Source organism: Sinocyclocheilus anshuiensis, unplaced genomic scaffold (assembly GCF_001515605.1).
Source record: "Sinocyclocheilus anshuiensis isolate Anshui unplaced genomic scaffold, SAMN03320099.WGS_v1.1 scaffold443, whole genome shotgun sequence".
Taxonomy (NCBI): Eukaryota; Metazoa; Chordata; class Actinopteri; order Cypriniformes; family Cyprinidae; genus Sinocyclocheilus; species Sinocyclocheilus anshuiensis.
In genome coordinates, this window is record NW_015548211.1 from 461,772 (window position 1) to 483,523 (window position 21,752).

At 38.7% G+C, this 21,752-nt stretch overlaps 2 protein-coding genes across 2 annotated transcripts in view; both read left to right on the plus strand.

The window, feature by feature from the left end:
- LOC107653779 (adenomatous polyposis coli protein-like) overlaps nt 1-9,616 on the plus strand; it is a 51,621-nt gene extending 42,005 nt beyond the window's left edge. The window contains exons 13-19 of the mRNA XM_016440604.1: nt 1,183-1,278; nt 1,394-1,533; nt 1,623-1,700; nt 1,809-1,925; nt 2,008-2,092; nt 2,708-2,837; nt 2,930-9,616. Of these exons, the coding sequence (XP_016296090.1) occupies nt 1,183-1,278; nt 1,394-1,533; nt 1,623-1,700; nt 1,809-1,925; nt 2,008-2,092; nt 2,708-2,837; nt 2,930-9,272 (6,989 nt within the window). The 3' untranslated portion in view covers nt 9,273-9,616. The remainder of the gene's footprint in view (nt 1-1,182; nt 1,279-1,393; nt 1,534-1,622; nt 1,701-1,808; nt 1,926-2,007; nt 2,093-2,707; nt 2,838-2,929) is intronic.
- Nucleotides 9,617-11,411: 1,795 nt separating this feature from the next.
- On the plus strand, nt 11,412-12,347 carry LOC107653770 (C3a anaphylatoxin chemotactic receptor-like). Its single transcript, XM_016440594.1, has one exon. It carries the CDS (start codon nt 11,427-11,429, stop codon nt 12,345-12,347), a length of 921 nt encoding a protein of 306 aa, XP_016296080.1. The 5' UTR covers nt 11,412-11,426.
- Nucleotides 12,348-21,752: the final 9,405 nt, after the last annotated feature.

A 21,752-nucleotide genomic window follows, 5' to 3' on the forward strand; every position in this document is an offset into this window, starting at 1 on the left:
ATTCCAGATTTTCAAATAGCTGTATCTCGGCCAAATATTGTCCTATCCTAACAAACCATACATAAATGGAAAGATTATTTATTCAGCTTTCAGATGATGTATAAATCTCAATTTCGAAAAATGTAACCTTATGACTGGATTTGTGGTCCAGGGTCACATATGTGTAATAAATAGAAGTGTTTTCTCATCCTTGTGTTGGTTTCACAATTCACTGACAGTGCTTTAAATTAACAATTAAAAATTTCTGTATATTTATATTTAAGTTTTTTAGTTAATTTTGAGTGAATACATAGTAAAATATGTGTTCTTTTAATTTCAGCAAATTTTGTGCACATTTAGCTGTCAATAAAGAACTTATAGTTTTTATTAATATTTTGAATAATCTTTTTTATATATTTAAAATGTATATATTTTAACTATATATTATATAGTTTTAATTTTAGTTGTATTCATTTTATGTGCTTTTTCATTTTAATTTAGTTTGTTTTATTCATTTTATATGCTTTTTTTTTTTTACAAATTAAAAAAAATTAGCTTTAATTTATTTTTTATATTTTGAATTAGGTTTTATTTCTGTATTTGCATATTTCTATATTTAATTTTATGTGCTTTTGTCACTTTATTACTATTTTTTACTACGGTAGTTAATATTTATTTAACATTTATATTTTATAATTATTATTTTTTTTTTTAGTTTTAGTATTTTATTACTTAAACTTATTTCAGTTAGTTGCATTTTTTAGTTTAACATTTTTAAGTTGACATTTTTCATATAATATTTATGTTTTATTTCAGTTAACGACATATTTAAAAATGATATTTCAGTTTTAGTCTATAGTCATTTTTAGTTCATAACCCTGTTATGTATATATCAGCATAAACTGAGGCATTGCATCTGAAGCATCTGCATTAGCCATTTAAAATAAACGTACAAGTCAACCACAGTAATAAACTGGCCTATATATCTCTAATATATTGCTGTAGTAAATGCAGTGCTTTTTTATTTTATCCCATATACTACTATATATAGGTTTTTATTAATTTATAAATGTGATTCACTTGAAATGCTCTGATGGGAAGGAGCTTAATGGATGATTTAATAACTCTTCAAAGTCGGATGACACATAATTTAAGTATGTGGAGCTGTACAACCTCATTAACGTACTTTTGCTTTCACTGCAGTGCCTTCACCAGTCGAGCATCAGATTTGCCCAGCGGTTTGTGTTCTCATGAAACTTTCCTTTGATGAAGAGCACAGGCACGCGATGAATGAGCTTGGTAGGTTTTCCAAAATTATAAATGAAATTTGTCCTCCTGTTTATTCTTGTTAGACATTGAAAAACCTAAAATTTAAATCTCATAGGCTGAATATTTCAATGTATTGTTTATGCAGGTGGCCTTCAGGCGATTGGGGAGCTGCTGCAGGTAGACTGTGAGATTTACGGTCTTACCAATGATCACTACAGTGTTACACTAAGACGATATGCTGGAATGGGTCTAACTAATTTAACCTTTGGAGATGTAGCCAACAAGGTGTGTTATTTCTCTCAGCATTATATGGATAGATTTCCATTCATTGTTTATTATTGCATTTAACTGTTACTTTCTTGTTTTGCCCACAGGCTACACTTTGCTCAATGAAAGGTTGCATGAGGGCCATGGTAGCTCAACTGAAGTCAGAGAGTGAGGACCTACAGCAGGTATAACTGTTTGGAAACTCATGCTATAATTTGCATAGTCATGCATGGCACCGAAAGGAAAGACATTAATCCCAATTTATTGTACTAAGAAATTATATGCTGCTTTAGGTAATTGCCAGTGTTTTGAGGAACCTCTCATGGCGAGCTGATGTGAACAGTAAGAAGATATTGCGAGAAGTTGGCAGTGTTAGAGCCCTGATGCAGTGTGCCTTAGAGGTTCAGAAGGTGAGATTTAGTCATTTCTGTCGTCAGAATGCAAACAAGCCGTTCAGTCATTAAGGAAATACTCTTACTTCTTATCTTACAGGAGTCCACATTAAAAAGCGTCTTGAGTGCCCTTTGGAACTTATCAGCACATTGCACTGAAAACAAAGCTGATATCTGTGCTGTTCCTGGAGCTTTGGCGTTTTTAGTGAGCACTCTAATATACAGAAGCCAAACCAACACCCTTGCCATAATAGAAAGTGGTGGTGGCATCTTGAGAAACGTATCAAGCCTAATTGCCACAAATGAGGAGCACAGGTAGAGTATGCTGTATGAAAGCTGCATACCCTCACAGATTTTTAATATGTCCAAATGGCAGCAAACCTTTTCCTCTTTTTGTTTATTTTCAGGCAAATATTAAGGGAAAACAGCTGTCTTCAGACTCTTCTTCAGCACCTTAAATCACACAGTCTGACGATAGTGAGCAATGCCTGTGGGACGCTGTGGAACCTCTCTGCTCGGAATGCAAAAGATCAAGAGGCATTATGGGATATGGGTGCAGTTAGCATGCTGAAGAACCTCATTCACTCCAAGCACAAGATGATAGCTATGGGAAGTGCCGCTGCTTTGAGAAACCTCATGGCAAATCGGCCTGCCAAGTATAAGGATGCCAACATCATGTCTCCTGGATCCAGTCTACCGTCCTTGCATGTAAGAAAACAGAAAGCACTAATTGAAGAACTAGATGCACAGCACCTCTCTGAAACCTTCGATAACATTGACAACTTGAGTCTGTGCTGTTCCTGGAGCTTTGGCGTTTTTAGTGAGCACTCTAATATACAGAAGCCAAACCAACACCCTTGCCATAATAGAAAGTGGTGGTGGCATCTTGAGAAACGTATCAAGCCTAATTGCCACAAATGAGGAGCACAGGTAGAGTATGCTGTATGAAAGCTGCATACCCTCACAGATTTTTAATATGTCCAAATGGCAGCAAACCTTTTCCTCTTTTTGTTTATTTTCAGGCAAATATTAAGGGAAAACAGCTGTCTTCAGACTCTTCTTCAGCACCTTAAATCACACAGTCTGACGATAGTGAGCAATGCCTGTGGGACGCTGTGGAACCTCTCTGCTCGGAATGCAAAAGATCAAGAGGCATTATGGGATATGGGTGCAGTTAGCATGCTGAAGAACCTCATTCACTCCAAGCACAAGATGATAGCTATGGGAAGTGCCGCTGCTTTGAGAAACCTCATGGCAAATCGGCCTGCCAAGTATAAGGATGCCAACATCATGTCTCCTGGATCCAGTCTACCGTCCTTGCATGTAAGAAAACAGAAAGCACTAATTGAAGAACTAGATGCACAGCACCTCTCTGAAACCTTCGATAACATTGACAACTTGAGCCCGAAAGCCTCCCATAGGGCCAAGCTAAGACATAAGCATAACGTCTATGGCGATTATGATGGTGTCTGTCGATCTGATGGCTATAACCCCAATGGAGTCGGTGTTCGTTCACCTTATATGAACACCCCAGTGCTCTCAAGCCCATCATCTCGAGACAACAGAGGAAATGGAGAAAGTGTCCGAGCCGAGAGGGACAGAAGTCTAGATCGAGAGCGAAGGGGTTTCCATTCCGATGCTGAGGCTGCCAAGCGAATGGTGCAAATTCCCACGACTGCAGCTCAAATTGCGGTAGTTATGGAGGAAGTGCAGAGCATGCACTTAAGTATGGATGATAGAACCGCAGGATCCACACCAGACCCTCACATTGTGCAAGACGACATGATCCGACGCCAAACTGCTGTTCATGGTCACCAAAATGTGTACAGCTACAACAAAACTGACCCTTCAGGCAGACCGTGCCCAATGCCCAAACTGGAGTACAGAGCTTCTAATGACAGTCTGAATAGTGTCAACAGCACTGATGGCTATGGAAAGAGAGGTCAAATGAAGCCATCAGTGGATTCCTATTCAGAAGATGATGAAGGCAAATGCTGTGTCTACAGAAAATATCCTGCAGACCTTGCCCATAAGATACACAATGCAAATCATATGGAAGATGACAATGGAGATCTGGACACACCTATTAACTATAGTTTGAAGTATTCTGATGAACAGCTCAACTCTGGTCGACAAAGCCCAAGCCAGAATGAAAGGTGGGCAAGGCCTAAGCTCCTTGATGATGAAATGAAGCGGCCAGATCAGAAACCACCGAGATCGCAAAGCCCAGGATACCCCATGTACACTGAATCTGGCAGTGAAAGAGAAGATAAACTAAAAAAGTACCAGCCAAGGTTTGTTCAACAGGACCTGCCTGGATTTAGGTCAAGGGGCTCAAATGAACAAATTAACAGTGGGTCAAGTCATGGACTTAACAAAAAGTTCTCTCAAACTATTTGCACTGTGGATGACTATGCCGATGACAAACCAACAAACTACAGCGAGCGCTATTCAGAGGAAGAGCAGCTTGATGAGCAAACTCCAAACTACAGCATGAAATACAATGAGGATCATCATGTAGAACAACCTATTGATTACAGTTTGAAGTACTCTGATGCTTCCTCTAAGAAGGCCATGTTTAGTCATTCAAAGCCATCTTCTACCCAAGGTTCTGTCAAAGATCATTTGAGCCAAGATACTTCCTCTTCTGTGGCTTCTTTAAAGAACCAGGGTAGGCAAAAGCAGCTCCATCCTTCGTCTGCTCAAAGCAGAGCAGGACCAACGAGAGCAGTTCAGAAGAACCCAGCATGCAAGGCTTCCACAATAAATCAAGAAACATTGCAGACGTATTGTGTGGAGGACACACCCATTTGTTTCTCACGTGGTAGCTCTTTATCATCATTGTCCTCAGAGGAAGATGAAATGGAGAGCTGCAAGCGTAACGCCAACTCAGCCAATAACTACACAAATCTACCTATGTCAGAAAAAGAATCCACTAGTAACATTGCATCTGACCAACGCACAACTGACAGCCAATCATCAGGCCATTATGTTCGCTTCAAGCCTCCACGACATCACTTGGGACATGGAGATGCTTCAAGGAATCACAAAACAGTGGAATTTTCATCAGGTGCTAAATCACCATCCAAAAGTGGTGCCCAAACACCAAAAAGTCCTCCTGAACATTATGTACAAGAGACTCCGCTCATGTTCAGCAGATGCACATCTGTCAGCTCCCTTGACAGTTTTGAGAGTCATTCCATTTCAAGTTCTGTGCAGAGTGAGCCGTGCAGTGGGATGGTAAGTGGGATTATCAGTCCAAGTGATCTGCCTGATAGCCCTGGACAAACAATGCCACCAAGTCGCAGCAAGACACCACCACCTCCACCACCACGATCCACGTCAGTAAAACAAAAAGTTACTGTGCCGCCCCATTCTGAAAAACGTGAATTAGCTCCAAGACATGCAGTTGTAAGTGCTGCTGTACAGAAAGTGCAGGTTTTACCAGATAATGATACTCTTTTACATTTTGCCACAGAAAGCACTCCAGATGGCTTCTCTTGTGCTTCGAGTCTTAGTGCACTAAGTTTAGATGAACCCTTTATTCAGAAAGATGTTGAGCTGAAGATAATGTCCCCAGTTCATGAGGATGACCATACTAATGAAGCAGAGCTTGAGAAAGAAGACATACAAGAGAAACCACCATCAACAACTGAACCTGGAAAAGATATCTTGGATGACTCGGATGATGATGACGACATAGAGATTCTAGAGGCTTGTATAAACTCAGCAATGCCAACAAAATCATCAAGAAAAACGAAAAAGCAATCACCCTCAAGCACCTCTAGAATACCCCCACCCGTGGCTCGCAAACCAAGTCAGCTCCCCGTTTATAAATTGTTGCCACCACAAAACAGAGGACAACAGCTGAAACATGTTGCCCTAACACACTGTGAAGACATGCCCCGGGTGTACTGTGTTGAGGGAACACCCATTAATTTTTCCACAGCAACATCTCTCAGTGACCTCACAATTGATTCACCCCAAAATGAGTTGGCGGGTATTGAACGTTCAGCTCCCCATGCAGAAGTATCTGGTCAAAGGCGAGACACTCTGCAAGAGGGGAAAAGTGCAGAGGCTAAAGATATAGGTTTATCACCTCCCATGCAGTCTCCCTTGGCTGAGAACGAAGGGGACGATATTCTTGCAGAGTGTATCAATTCGGCAATGCCCAAAGGCAAAATTCACAAGCCATTTAGAGTGCAGAAGATGCCTGAACAGGCTCAGCATCCGTCCACTGCCACTGGCAACCTAGTTCAGCAAGACTTGGAAAAGAAAAAGCCAACTTCTCCTGTAAAACCTATGCCACAAAGCAGTGAGTACAGAGCAAGGATGCTCAAACGGCCAGAGGCTCCTAATAGCTTGTCAGAAGCAGCGTCATATCCAGATAAACACAAAGAAATGGAAACGCAAGAGTCCAAAGTAGTCACAAGAGAGTTTGCTGATAAGCCTGTTAATCTCGAGGTGAGAACACGTCCTGGGTTTGCCTTTGATTCTCCGCATCATTACACACCAATTGAGGGCACACCTTATTGCTTCTCTCGCAATGATTCACTGAGTTCACTTGACTTTGAGGATGACGATCTTGACTTGTCTAAAGAGAAAGCTGAGCTGCGAAAAGCTAAAGAGCAAAGAAAAGTTCCCCCTTTGAAGTGCAGTGCAGAACAGCCAGTAAACACCAACAGAGTATCAGCATTTCAGACAGCTCCAACAAAACCCCTTCAAAAACCAGGTTTTCCACAAGCACCCAAAGAAAATACAGTTGCAGTGTGCGATGAAAAGCAAAAGTTTTCCATTGAAGACACACCTGTATGTTTTTCAAGAAACTCATCCCTTAGCTCATTAAGTGACATTGACCAAGAAAACAACAACAAAGATTGCTCACACAAAGATGATGCAACTCAGATGGAAGTGCCCAGGCCACAAGCCACTGGTTATGTGCCAAAGGCCTTTCATGTTGAGGACACCCCTGTGTGCTTCTCTAGAAATAGTTCCCTTAGCTCCCTCAGTATTGATTCTGAAGATGACCTTCTCCAAGAATGCATCAGTTCTGCAATGCCAAAGAAAAAGAAACAGCCACCAAGAAGTAAGACTAAGGAACCAGGGGTTAAGGAAGAAAAGAGCATGTTGGCTGATGGTATTTTAGCAGAGGAACCAGATCTTATATTAGATCTCACAGACACACATAGCCCTTTTTCTGAGCAAGCCTTGTCACCAGACTCTGAATCATTTGATTGGAAAGCCATTCAAGAGGGTGCCAATTCTATAGTTAGCAGTCTACATCAGGCTGCCGCTAGTCTCTCCAGACAAGCTTCCTCTGATTCAGACTCTATTCTGTCTCTCAAATCGGGCATTTCCATTGGATCACCTTTTCACCTCCCTTTAAATCAGGAGGACAATAAGCCTGCTACAAATAAAGGGCCAAGAATACTAAAACCTGGTGAGAAAAGCACTTTAGAGTCCAAAAATAAAGAGGAAGAATCTAAGAGCCTGAAAGGAGGAAAGAAAGTGTATAAAAGTCTAATCACAGGAAAGCCCAGACCCAGTCTTGAAAGCATGTCCTCTCAGCACAGACAAGCTCAAGCTCCAGTGATCTCCAGAGGGAGGACAATGATTCATGTTCCTGGTGTGAGGAGCAGCTCTCCTAGCACCAGTCCGGTACTCAAAAAAAACCCTCCACGTGGCCAAATGTCAAAACCACCATCCCAAGCACCTGGTCCTGGAAACTCTCCAAGAACCATGAAAATCCCAGCAAGTTCTGAACCTAGTCCTGCCAGGGACCCAGCATCATCTCAAGGAGGGTCAAGTAAAGCTTCCTCTCGATCTGGATCTAGAGACTCCACACCTTCTAGACCAGTTCAGCAATCTCTAACAAGGCCCATGCAGTCCCCTGGCCATGCCTCAGTTTCACCTGGTAGGAATGGTTTGAGCCCATCTAGCAAATTAACCCAGCTGCCTCGCACTGCCTCCCCCAGTGCTGCTTCAACAAAATCTTTTGGATCTGGACGCATGGCTTACACTTCTCCAGGGAGGCAACTGGGCCAGCAAACACCAACAAAGCAGAGTGGTTTACCAAGAAGTACCAGTGGAATTCCTAGAAGTGAATCTGCCTCAAAAAGTCTAAACCAGTGTGGAGCCTCGGGCTCTTCAAAGAAGGCAGAGTTGTCCAGGATGTCATCTACCAAATCCAGTGGGAGTGAGTCTGACCGGTCCGAGAAGCCTGGACTTGTTCGTCAGTCAACATTTATCAAAGAAGCCCCTAGTCCAACACTAAAAAGAAAATTAGAGGAGTCTGCATCTTTCGAGTCCTTGTCTCCTTCGTCTCCAAGTCAGTCACAGACACCAGTATCTAGTCCATCCTTACCTGACATGTCACTTAGTCTACCCTACCAGGGAAGTGGTTGGAGAAAGTCCCCTCATAGTCAGAACTCTGCAGAGAATGGTGATGGAAAGTCACTCCGAAGGCATGACATCTCCCGATCCCATTCAGAAAGCCCTTCCAGGCTCCCAATCAGCAGGACGGGGACATGGAAAAGGGAGCACAGCAAACATTCATCATCTCTCCCAAGAGTAGGCACTTGGAAAAGAACCGGCAGCAGCTCTTCCATTCTCTCTGCTTCGTCTGAGTCCAGTGAAAAGGGAAGAAGCGAGGATGAACGGCAACCCGCTAATCCTCCTCAAAAATCAGGTAAAGAGGGGGGCCTCGAACGCAAAGGAACATGGAGGAAAATGAAAGACAGCGAAAGCTCACATGCACCTTCTATGACATTAGACTTACCAGATCCAACTGGTGATGCTGCTCATTCAACGGCTATGTCCAAGACAGAAGATGTCTGGGTGAGAATTGAAGACTGTCCCATAAACAATCCAAGGTCTAGTAAATCACCCACAGCAAATACACCTCCTGTTATTGACAGTCAATCAAACAAAGGGCTACCTTGTGACAGGGACTCAAGCGAATCGCACTCAAAACAGCCACTAGCAAGTGAGAATGGAGCTATGGGCCACCTGGGTTCAGAAACAAATCTGAATTTACTCAGGAGTAGCGAGTCTCTTGATAAAAAAGTCACTGATATCAAGCCTGCACCAAGTAACCCAAACATTGGCACAGAGATCCATGAATTCCCAGTTGCTGAACGCGCACCTTTTAGCTCAACTAACTCTAGCAAACACAGCTCCCCTAGTGGAGCCTTGGCTGCTAGGGTAAGTCCTTTTAATTACACACCAAGCCCCAGAAAGAGTACTGCTGACAGCACAACTCCAAGACCATCCCAGATCCCAACACCTATTTCAAGCAATGCAAAAAAGAGAGACACTAAAGGAGACGCGACTGAAAGTGGGTCTTACATTGTCACTTCCGTCTAAGTTTGGACTTAGAAAACCAGAAAACACTTATTACAGACTGGCCTCGTTTATAATTTGTTTTGTGTTTTTGTGGAAAAACCTCTTTGGAGGCCACTTTCTTAGAACTTCTTGTTGTTGCACCCTGTATTAAGAAACTTATTCTTGCTGTTTGATTGCTGTTTAAGCTAATGTTGGAGGTAGGGAGCGGTAGGGAGGGCGAAAATATTATTGTACTGTACAGATTTGATTATGTATATATATATAATTTAACCACACATCAGTGTCCTGTATTTACCTTGACTTGACAAGAATATTGACTAATGATGGACTATTTGGGATGCTGTTAAACTTTTGGTGGAATTCAATACTACTGCATTTAATTTTTTTTTTTAGAACAAACAGTAAACCTGTATTAATTCAAATGTTAAACACATTCTTACTGTTGCATATTGTATGTTACATAATGGATTTTCTCCTTGCATGAACCGATTCAGTGGTATAGTATTTCCTATAAAGATAAACATTTCTGTGGAAATATGACCTGTAATGATAGCCGTAGTGTAACATTTTACACTTGTGTGTGTGCGTTTTTGAAAGCAAGAAATAACCCTCGGAACTGTTGAATGACGTTGACGGTTGACGTAGATTATATAAAAAAACATAGTTCCATTGCTCTGCTATTTGTGTATAGTTGTTGCCAGATGAGGCGGGTGTCTTTTCAATGAAACAATAGTCTTGGAAGGACTGAAGTAATGTTTGATAATTAAATTATTCCTATAGGTTTTGGTGTTGGTATCTTTTTAAAAGCTCATTTGCTTCCACTTTTATTTAGTACTTAAGCACATAATTAGATTCAACTGTTTTGCCAAAACCATGGTGTAAATAATCACATTTTATTTGAGTTTTTAAATTTGTATTTTTCTCATGCAATAAAGTGGGCAAATCAATGTTTACAAAATATTTCCAATAAAAAAGTATTAAATTACACAAATGGTATCTTTTTTGTGACTATGGCCTGATTGTTTATTATAGACATTTTTTTATTTTACGCATCTGTTAATGTGGAAAAATGGTTTTTATTATTATAATTTTTTTTTTGTACCCAGTTTTTTTGTTATGCAAAAGAAAAAATAAGTAATCCCAATAAATGATGTGATCTCACATTTTTTGGGCTTTCTCTTTTTCTTCACATCAATTGAGTTAACAAATTGTAAACTCTTGGGTGGTTTAATGTAAACCAATTACTCATCCAATTTGGTAAGGCAGATAAATATCTAAATTCCTTCATGATTCACTTGTAGTCAGCTCTCAGGAATGCAGTACTTTCCAACAGTCATGACTATAATCAGCCATCATTTTGTAAATGCACGTAGACACGTTATGATGCTACTGCCATATATAGTTCATTTAGTAAATATAGGACACATTTCATTTTAGGGCTGTCTGGTGTTGGCAGACATTTTCACAGCAATGATAAGCAGGCAAATAAGCACTGGTCATGTTACTTTTGCAGTTTACCAAGCAGTGGATATTCACAGCTTCTTCATGCTTCTCCAGAATGTGAGAGGCTGCATCAGAAGATCAGAACTCCTTCAGTTTGTGCTACAAGAACAGCATTCTTGACGGAATACTGAAAATGATATTTTGGTAAAAAGGAAATGTATTCATGCACTTACCCTAAGAGTTCTTTGTAGTTGTTTCATCAAATCAGTAGGACTTCCTTCTATTTCCTGTGGTTCCGCATTAAAGGGGTAAGCGGGGCAAGTATCGCTAGTGAGTACAGAGCTGCTGGGGAGGTGAGTACAAGTTTTGTAAGACATTTTTATCGGCTCTGTAAAACTCAAGTGTGATTCAAACCATATCAACATATAAGTGACTATTTAGAACAAATTGAAATAATATGTTAATAATAAAAATTCATTGTATTGTTTAATAATGTTGAATGTTGCTTGTTAATTTCCTCATTTGGATAAAAGCATCTGCTAAATGAAATATTTGACACTGACAATATGTGATATTTACAGGATTAACAGCACTTTGGACAGCAGCAACTCAAGCAAAATGAACCAGGCGTTTACAGACGATTACATCAATGAATCCTCAGGTTTAAATGATTGTCTGTGGTGTTTCAATGAAAGTGAGACACACTCTGTGTCTTCAGAGGTGAAAAATTCCATGAGGATACTTTCTCTGGTCATCTACTGCCTGACGTTTCTCCTCGGAGTTCCCGGAAACATGTTCGTTGTGTACATCGCTGGAATGAAGATGAAGAGGACGGTTAATACAATATGGTTTCTCAATCTAGCGACTGCCGACCTCCTGTGCTGCCTTTCCATACCCTTCAGTGTGGTGCATATCCTCCTTAACCATCACTGGCCATATGGATCCATCATGTGCAAGATTCTCCCCTCTGTTATAGTCATCACCATGTTTGCCAGCGTTTTCACCTTGAACTTGATTAGTCTGGATCGGTTTACTCAGGTGATCACACCGGTTTGGGCTCAGAATCATCGTAATTTGTTGCTTGCGCGGCTGTCCTGTGCAGCGGCCTGGGTCTTGTCTTTGGTGCTCAGTTTGCCCTTTATGCTATTAAGCCAAACTTTCACTGAGTTTAACGACACACTTTGCACAGTTCATGCTGGTGAAGAAGTTGATTCCAGCCTTTCAGCATCTGGAACGTTAAGCGTCATCAGATTTGTGTTTGGCTTTTTGATTCCTCTCATATGCATCACAACATGCTACGGATTCATCGCACGCAAGTTAGGCAGGAGTCCTTTTCACTCTGGACGAGCAACTCGCATCATGTTGGCTGTAATTGTGGCCTTTGTTCTCTGCTGGTTGCCGTATCACATAGTAGATTTGATAGCAATGTACGGAGAGAACTCGAGTTCCTCTGTGGCTTCGGCAGTGGATCCGTTGGCCGTCTCTTTGGCGTATGTCAACAGCTGCCTGAACCCCGTTCTGTATGTTTTCATGGGGCACGATTTTAAAAATAAGGTCAAACTTTCCCTAAGACGTGTTTTTGAAAGAGCTTTCTCTGAGGAGGAAGCACAAGCGTCACGATCCACACAGTCACAACAAATGCACTCAGTGTAGTGAAGATATGAACTCGTTTATTCAGTCATTTTTCTATACCGAACCTATGCACTTTTAAACAAAACTCATTACACTTGCTTTAATATTTTATTTAATGCAGTGACATGTAGACATTTTTTAGTGTGTTTTCTGATTAGATATCATTTGCATTTTTCTCAGAATAGTTTTCTAGACCAAATACTCCTGTGAAATATCTTGAAAAAATGTTGTTCCTTTCTTATTTCTTTTAAAAACTGAAACTTAAGATATAAAATACGGCTTACTTTAGCACTTTTCAACAGGAAGTGTCCACTCTGCTTTTCGTCTTTGTCAGGAAATTATGAAATTTATTAAGTGCATCTAAAATCATCTGTTCTAAGATGTTTTAGAACAATGCTCAATTTTTGTTGCATTGTTTTTATTCACTTTTACTTGAATTAATCATGACAATGAGATTTCTTGTGTACAGCTTGCAGTCTGTAATACTGATGCTATTTTTAGGCAGATGCAGTATTTTGAGGAAGTTAATGGTGTGCCTATTGATGGCATGTGCTCTACAGGCTGAACACTCATCGTGAATAAAATAGGCTACATATACATCAATATTCTGTCTTAAATGCAAAGGTCCAGTGTCTGTTTATACAATAGGCTACATAAACTAGCTACTAATGCTATACTATTACTTTGTGTGTGTGTGTGTGTGTGTGTGTGTGTGTGTGTGTGTGTAACATCAATCCAGATTTTAATATTTTACTGTTTACCGCATTATTTTTGATCAAGATTGTCTTCAATTTAAGAAGTATTTGTTTAAAGTTAGAATTACTGGAATGATCATTAAACATTCAGATTGACTTTTAATTTCGACAAAAGATTATTCAGTACTATATATATCCCCCTGGGACCCAGGCATAGACTTTTGTCCTCTCTAGAGGACATTATATTTTAGTTATTATATTTATTTTGAATTTCTCTGAGACCGTACATGCCACAGTTTGAAGTCTGGATGTGCTGTACAGTGCAGGTTTGATAATAAACACTCCCTCTCCTTGGTCTTTAAATATGACTGATATTGACAGAATTATCAAATTTAGCACTCTTAGGGAAATATAATGTTTTGTAATTATCATTTAAATCTGACTAATTTTCAAAATGTTTGTCGTAAATAAACATCTCAGGAAAATGTTAAGGGGATTCAAATCGGAATATGACTTATGAAACGGCATAATTTTCATGCATGTCTCCTGTAGAGGACACCAGGACAAACGGCTGTTAATCAGGCATTTTGGGGAAACACAACAAGAAATTATCGATCAATGTTCCTATGAAATATGAGATATTCTTATGAAAATGTTGCCAAGTTATTACTCCCATTACACTCTAAAAAACACTGGGTTAAAAACAACCCAATTTGGGTTATTTTTAACCCAAGGGCTGGGTAAATATAGGACAGAAAACATTTTGGGTTCATTTTACCCAGCAAATTGGGTTGTTTATTTAACCCAGCATATGCGTTGATTCATTTGTACTATAATACTAGCTTATTTATTACTTCATACATGAAATAATGTTTACAGATTAACTTTTCTCTAAACGTTTGTAAAGTACTCCACACAACCACTGGTTTGCATGATACACTCTAAAAAATGCTGGGTTAAATGCAACCCAGTGCTGGGTAAAATAGGGACAAACCCAGCAATTGGGTTGTTTTGATCCAGCGGTTGGGTTAAATGTTTAACCCAACCTTCTGGGCAGTAAGCCAACCTTCTGGGTAGTAACCCAACCGCCATATTGCCTATATTTAAACTCGTTTAACAAACATTAGAAGTAAAATTGAAACATTAAACAGAATTGGATTTACCGCTTAGAACTGCTCTCTCCTGAAGAGGATGCAAAATCCCCGTGATTATTAACTCAACTGCTGGGTTACGTCTGACCCAGGATCTGAGTAACACTAAAACTACCCAAACACTGGAAAAAAAAGGCTCAATCCAGCATTTGGGTTAAAAAACAACCCAGGATTTTTTTTAGAGTGTATTACTCTTCTTTTTTCATTATGGTTTGCCCCAAGAACACATTAATATGCAAATTAGATGCAATGTATGGACACATTGTATAGAATGGGAATAACAATTTATGGACATTTTATGCACATAAAGTTAAATAGTATATCAAATCATTCTGTTATATCTTTCATAACGTAGTTGAGAATCATCTTTGTTCAAAATGTGGCTAAAAATAGCCTGAAACCTAAAAACTGATTGGTGAATAAAAAAATTAATGAAAAGAACATTGTTTTTGCCTGTACATGCCTTTTCATTACTTTTTTTTTTTTTGAAATAACTTAATCCTGGCGTCCTCTACAAAGGATATAGAATAAAATATGAATACATTTTTTTATTTTTTTTTTCAAAAATGTTTTTCTCCATTCGTTTATTATGCTCGGAACAATGCAGTGACATAAAAAAAACAACAAAATTGACAAAACTCCCCCCCGGCTCTCAGGAGGATATTTGGGCTTTATGGAAGACTTGATTTTGATTAGTCTGTGGTGTCATTCTTTGGCCAAATATTTAACAAGGCCAAACTGTAGGCTATAACTGATCGTTGTCTCAGTCAAATGTTGTATTTTCCTACATGGCCTTTCAAATGTCTCATATCACTCCACACACTCCCTTCTCACATAATAAATCTATTTAAACCCAAATCATATTTCATGTCATTTCATTTCATAATTTATTTGTAAGTAGCTTTGTATTGGTCTTGGTCAACCTTTTGGTATTTAGTTTGTGTATATATAAATAACAGATTGACTGTATATTGTCCCTTATTTCTGCAGAAAGGCCTACTTTCACTTAAATGTCTGTTGTATGAATAGTAGTTTCCTCTACAATCAAGTGTAAATTTAGCTTAAATATGATCCTTACGAACGATTAACCATGGTTTTATTATAGTAAATGTTTAGTAATCATGTGATCATGTGTTTTTTGGATTGCCATTTGTATAACCACAGTTTTACCACAAATACAATGGTTAAACTATGGTTAATTTGTGGTTACCATGGTTTAACTACAATTTTTTTACTTGTTATTGTTATTATTATAAATTGTCATTTATTGTTTTTAGTCTGTGACAGACTTTGATACAGTGGTGACATTACGAGTAAATGCACAAAAAGTCTTATGTTGACTAATTAACTTAACTTTTTTTTTTTTTTATGAAATTGGACATCCCCTACCACTGGAGAAAATCATGATGACATTTTGGATTCAGACCTTTGGATTTCACCATTCAGCAAACTGTAAGTAGTTTGTGTCACTGCTTTCGACTCGAGACTTTCATAGAACAGAAGCATAAATAAGCCGTCACTTTTTAGGATGATTTGCTGACTCTTTTTCAGAAGAAAACCCTTATCTCAGTAATTTCCACTTTAAACATGTTCCTCTTTTTAATACTACATGTAACAGGGTGTCACTGCACTCTCAGCAGTAATAGGTTAAAGCTGATTCATAATGTGTTTAATCAGCCTGCAACTGGTCACCATTTCTTTTAAATCCATTTTAAACACAACTTTGCCGTCTCTAGTTCATTTAAATGGACTTGCAGTGTAAAAGTACCAATATTCCACAGTCTCTCAATTAATAATATGAGCTCATAAATGCACAATATTTATAAAAGAATGAATAAAATGTTGTTTAAAATGGTGTTAGATTGGGTTTAGCATGTCAGACCACAGGATATGCCAACTTCCCAAAATTAAAACTAGAGAAAAATAGTTCTTACCAACTTTGAGAGACTTGGGGATTTGATTGTCATCACTGTTTTATATTGCGACAAATGGGCCTGATCCATTGGTACAGTCTACATAACACAAAATTTGTTACCTAACATATAAAAAGAACTTTTCTTTTCTTTGACCACTTTGTACAAATCTCATTATGCTTTGTAATTTCTACTCAATAAAACATACATGATGTGGTGCCATCCACACACCACTAGAGGTCAGGATCTCTTAACGGACATGGACTTAAATGTGCATCAGCTATGACTGTTTAGCTTCTCTAAGCTTGATGTGTTTCTCTGTTGCTTAAAGGAGTAGTTCACTTCCAGAATGAAAACTCTGTCATCATTTACTTGTTCAAAACTGGTATGAGTTTCTTTCTTCTGTTGAACACAAAAGAAGATATCTTGAAAAATGTTAGTATCCATCCAAACAGTTGAAGGGCACCATTGACTTCCATAGTAGGAAAAAAATACTATGGAGGTCAATGGTGCCCATCAACTGTTCGGATACCAACATTTTTCAGAATATCTTCTTTTGTGTTCAACAGAAGAAAGAAACTCATACAGGTTTGGAGGGTGAGTAAATGATGACAGCATTTTCATTCTGGAAGTGAACTACTCCTTTAAGACATTTCATCCCTCACACATAAGTAGCTTTCTCTTTACCCACGATGACGTCACAAGAAATCAGCAGAGATTTGGATAAAAGCATTTAAAAATATTAATGCTTGAAAATCTCCCACTGAATTCAAATTCAAACGGCCAACAATGTTGAGATCATGAATGAAATTTAAAATGAATCTGCAGATTTCATAATCCCCGATATCACTGCAAAATGAATTACTAACATCAACTGACAACTGTAATTCATATATCCAACTTTATCTGCTTATTATACTCAGATAGGCTCAAGCAAAATACAAAATCGCAACTGGTTGATCATTTATATTGAAGAAGAGGACAGCAGCTTGTAAGTGTTTGGTTTCTTTTCTCATTAGATTTTGGTTGTCATTGCTAGAAGTGTGTTTTCATAGGGCAGGGTTTTAATGGGGAGTCATCTCAATTATCACCAGTAAAATATGGAGTGCCACAAGGATCTGTCCTAGGTCCTCTGCTATTTTCGATATACATTTTGCCCCTTGGTAATATTATAAAAAAATACGGGATTAGTTTCCATTGTTATGCCGATGATACTCAACTATATATCTCAACAAGACCAGATGAAACTTCTAAATTATCTAAGCTAACAGAGTGTGTTAAAAATGTAAAAGATTGGATGACCAATAATTTTCTCCTATTAAATTCGGATAAGACAGAGATATTACTTATTGGACCAAAAGACAGTACACCGAATCTCGTAAATAAAGGTGACTTGACTTGACTTGACTTAAAAGTAAGGTTAAACTTTCTCTAAGACGTGTTTTTGAAAGAGCGTCACGACAACAAATGCACATTATGATATTTTCATAATATATGTTTCATAATAATATTATTTTCAGAATAATTGTCTAGATCAAATACTCTTGTCAAGTATCTTAACAAAAATTATTTCTTTTAAAACTGAAACTTAATATAGGCCTATGCAAAACAACATGGCACAAATAGCTTATCTTAGCACAATTTGGCAGGAAACTACTAATCTAGTCCTTTGCTTTTTTTTTTTTTTTTGGTCAGGAAGTTAAGAAACACTCATTTAGTGCAAAATAATCTGCAGTGAAGCAGAGATATGATAGAGAAGGAATTTTAGTTTTATGTTAGTTTTATGTTTTTAATTTCTTAATTAGCAATTCTCAATTAAATTTATTATGAAACTATGCATCTTCTGTTGAATTTCGCCAAATGGTGAGTGGACTAGTTTACGTCAATTATGTAAACATCAAGATTAGCTAAAGGGTTTTACAGCTTTAAAGGGTTAGTTCACCCAAAAATGAAAATTAGCCTGTGTTTTACTCACCCGAGCATCCTAGGTGTATATGACTTTCTTCTTTCAGACGAACAGGGCCGGATTTACCTCTTATCGTGACATAGGCAAAACAATTTTTTGGGCCCCCCCTTCCTTATTAATAGGCCCCAGCAAACAAAAAAATATTTCGTAATCAGTGGAAACCGTTACAGTGTTTTCTATCGCAATAAGCGCTTGCATTCAGTCAATAAAAATCAAATGTCTTAATTTGTTTGAGAATATGGAGAAAGACCATTCCATTTATTGGCTCCAGCGTCGTGGCCACATTACCACTTCGGGATTGCATTATTTCTCTAATAATTTTAACGGCCTGGTGTCACAACCACACCTCAAGATATTGTTCAGATGATTTGTTTCAAGGAAAACCTTCCGTTGCAAATTCCAAAACGTCATTTTAGAGCTAATAACAGAGGCTTGGGCCATTGATATGCAGGCTATTGCAGTTATTAGAGAGAGAGAGAGAGAGATTAAGCGCGTGTGAATACATGCGTCTGTGCGTCTCTCAGCAGTGTTCAGCCGCAGAATCTACAAATAGCGAATCTTTAAGTTGAACTGCTTCAAGAACCTCGCTACTGAGAAATGTAATTTTACTGATAAATTCGTGGGGCAGCGCTGATGACAAGTTTCTGTTCGCGTCTCCGCGTGTGTGCGCGAGTACGTTTCTGTACTGTGTGTGCGTCTGTGAGAGAGAACGGGAGAAAGAATTTATGTACGTGATTTTCATACATAAAAAAAGGTGGAAAACATGGAAATACTTTGTCATTTTTTTACCCTATTGTTTGTTATATTTATTTGTTCTTTGTCTTCTGGTGTTTTGGTTCTTTTACTGTTGTAGATAGCCCATAGTATAACAAAAATATGATATATCTCTTCATTGTGTGGGAGAATAAAGGCCTCCTGAAGCGAATCCATGCGTTTTCATAAGAAAAATACCCATATTTCAAACGTAATAAACGCTTTTCTCTCACTTCCGGTATCTGTCATACGCGAAAGGAAAACCAGTCTCCTCTTGGTTTATATCGAAATCCTCCAACATTCTTCTTTACAAATCCACGGTTTGTACTTCTAATTCGTGACTGGCGTTTTGTTTTGTTCTCTCTCCGCATTCGTCACTAATCGCGCAACGCAGACGTCTTACGTCATCCGCCAGAATGCCTTCCGCTTATGACAGATACCGGAAGTGAGAGAAAAGTGTTTATTACATTTGAAATGACTGCATGACTGCAATGATAGAGCTTGGAATAGCCAGGACAATTTTTTATATAATTACGATATGATTCGTCTGAAAGAAGAAAGTCACATACACCTAGGATGCGTCGAGGGTGAGTAAAACACAGGCTAATTTTCATTTTTGGGTGAACTAACCCTTTAATGTACGTGTATTAGATCTCAGGTCCTGCAACTGGTAACCATTTCTTTTTAGTTCTTAATTTTAATCACTATTTTCCCATCCCTAATCATTTTAAACACTCCTGCCGTGTACTAAACCTAGCAATATTACATAGTCTTTCAATTAATATGATCTCATAAATGCATAATATTTATTTAAAAATAAGCAAAATGCTGTTTAAAATAGTTTTAGGTGAGGGGGTTTGGCATGTCACACCACAGCATGTCAACAGAATCATCGCAGCCTGTTCATTGCACGACTGTCCTGCGCAGCGGCCTGGATCCTGGCTTTATTTCTCAGTCTGCCTTTTATGATGTTAAGAGAGACTTTGACAGTAAATAATAAAACATACTGCCTGCATTATCAACCTGCTTTAGACCATTATAAAATGTATAGAAGGTTAAGCGTCATCAGATTTGTGTTTGGCTTTTTGATTCCTCTCATATGCATCACAACATGCTAAGGATTCATCGCACGCAAGTTAGGCAGGAGTCCTTTTCACTCTGGACGAGCGACTCGCATCATGTTGGCTGTAATTGTGGCCTTTTTTCTCTGCTGGCTGCCGTATCACAGTGCATTTGATGATAATATAGATTTTTTTAAAAACGGAAGAAGGAAAAACTCTGTTTATAAAAATACCCGTGTACGTGTGGACATGGCCTAAAACTTTTGTTTGCCAGTTGAAAAGTTTTGCTTGCGAGTGAAGCTGCATCTCAGTGGGCGGTCTCTACTCACCTGGATGAAAGGCCTTTTTCTATTGGTCACTCTCGATTGAAGTCACAGGTTGACCACGCCCACTACGTTTCCCCGGAATCCCCGCCACTGCTGCAGCAGTCTGACAGAAGAGCGAGCGAGGTTGTATCATGGCGAGCAACAGGTCATGTACTGGGTAAGATAACTAAAGCCTTGTCCAAATACCCACACTTGCGGTCTTTGCACTTGACCACTTGACTACTTATATGACGTATTTCCTGTATTTGGCCCAAGTGTTCAAGTGAGCATGAAGACCACTCACTCTCGATTGAAGTCACAGGTTGACCACGCCCACTACGTTTCCCCGGAATCCCCGCCACTGCCGCCGCAGTCTGACAGAAGAGCGAGCGAGGTTGTATCATGGCAAGCAACAGATTGTTTACTGGGTAAGGTAACCAGGGGCGCCACTAGCAATTTTGGGCCCTATGAAAGAATGTGAGTTTGGGCCCCCTGCCGCACAAAACATACACTATATTGCCCAAAGTATTGGGAAAACTCAATAAAACTCACCGCCAAACACCTGTGACTTGTACATATGCGTACAATCATTTTAGACACTTCCAAGTCTGTGGCAACAAAGATGGAAATACAATTTTTAAATACATGAATTATGTTTCCATCTTTGTTGCCACAGTTTTGGAAGTGCCTTTTTCTGTTCTAAAGAAGGGGGTGTCCCAATACATTTGTCCATATGTATGTACAAGTCACAGGTGTTTGGTGATGAGTTTTTGGCTCAAGGTCTGCATTTAAAGTCACACCAGAGGTGTTCAGCTGGGATTAGGACTTGGTTTTGTGCAGACCAGTCCAGTTCTTCCACACTGACTGAATCAATGTATTTTATTTTTATATTTTTTAACCTTGCCTTATACACCGAGGCATTGTCGTGTTAGAATAGAAAAGGGTCCTGTTCAAACCAAATTGGTATAAAATTAGAAGCACACAATTCCCTAGAATAGCATTATATACTTTTTTTATTTTACTAAAAATTTGAAATGACTAAAGTAGTCAAACCTGTTCATTAAGGGGGTGTCCCAATATGTTTGGCAATATAGTGTACAAGTCAACCTAGCTATTCAAAATCTTTGTCTGCAATTTAATAATATTGACCTATTACTTTTGCTATTGCTTTTGCCCATTAGGTATCAGTAACATAATTAATTCAGAGCCTGTTATATTGGCTTAGACTTTCTGTACCACACTATTCTGCTGATATGGAATGAGTTTGACTACTTAATCAGTTATATTCCAAAAACCTTTAGCTTCATACACTGTAGATAATTGTGACCCTGCCTGTGGAAACCCATGCTAAAGTATTTTTTATTTTTTTTAAACAGTGGATGAGTAATTTACATTTCTTGATTTGCTTAATAAAAGCCTCCTTTGAGATTGTTTTGACCAACACGTTTATTGTGTATTATTTTCAACGTGTTTATTGCTAAGTTTAGTGTGGCAAAATGGAAGCGCAGCCATAATTCGCGTGCAGTGTATCTGGTTGCCATGACAACCTCACGCGCTTCCTGCTGCTGCTCTATGTAAGCAG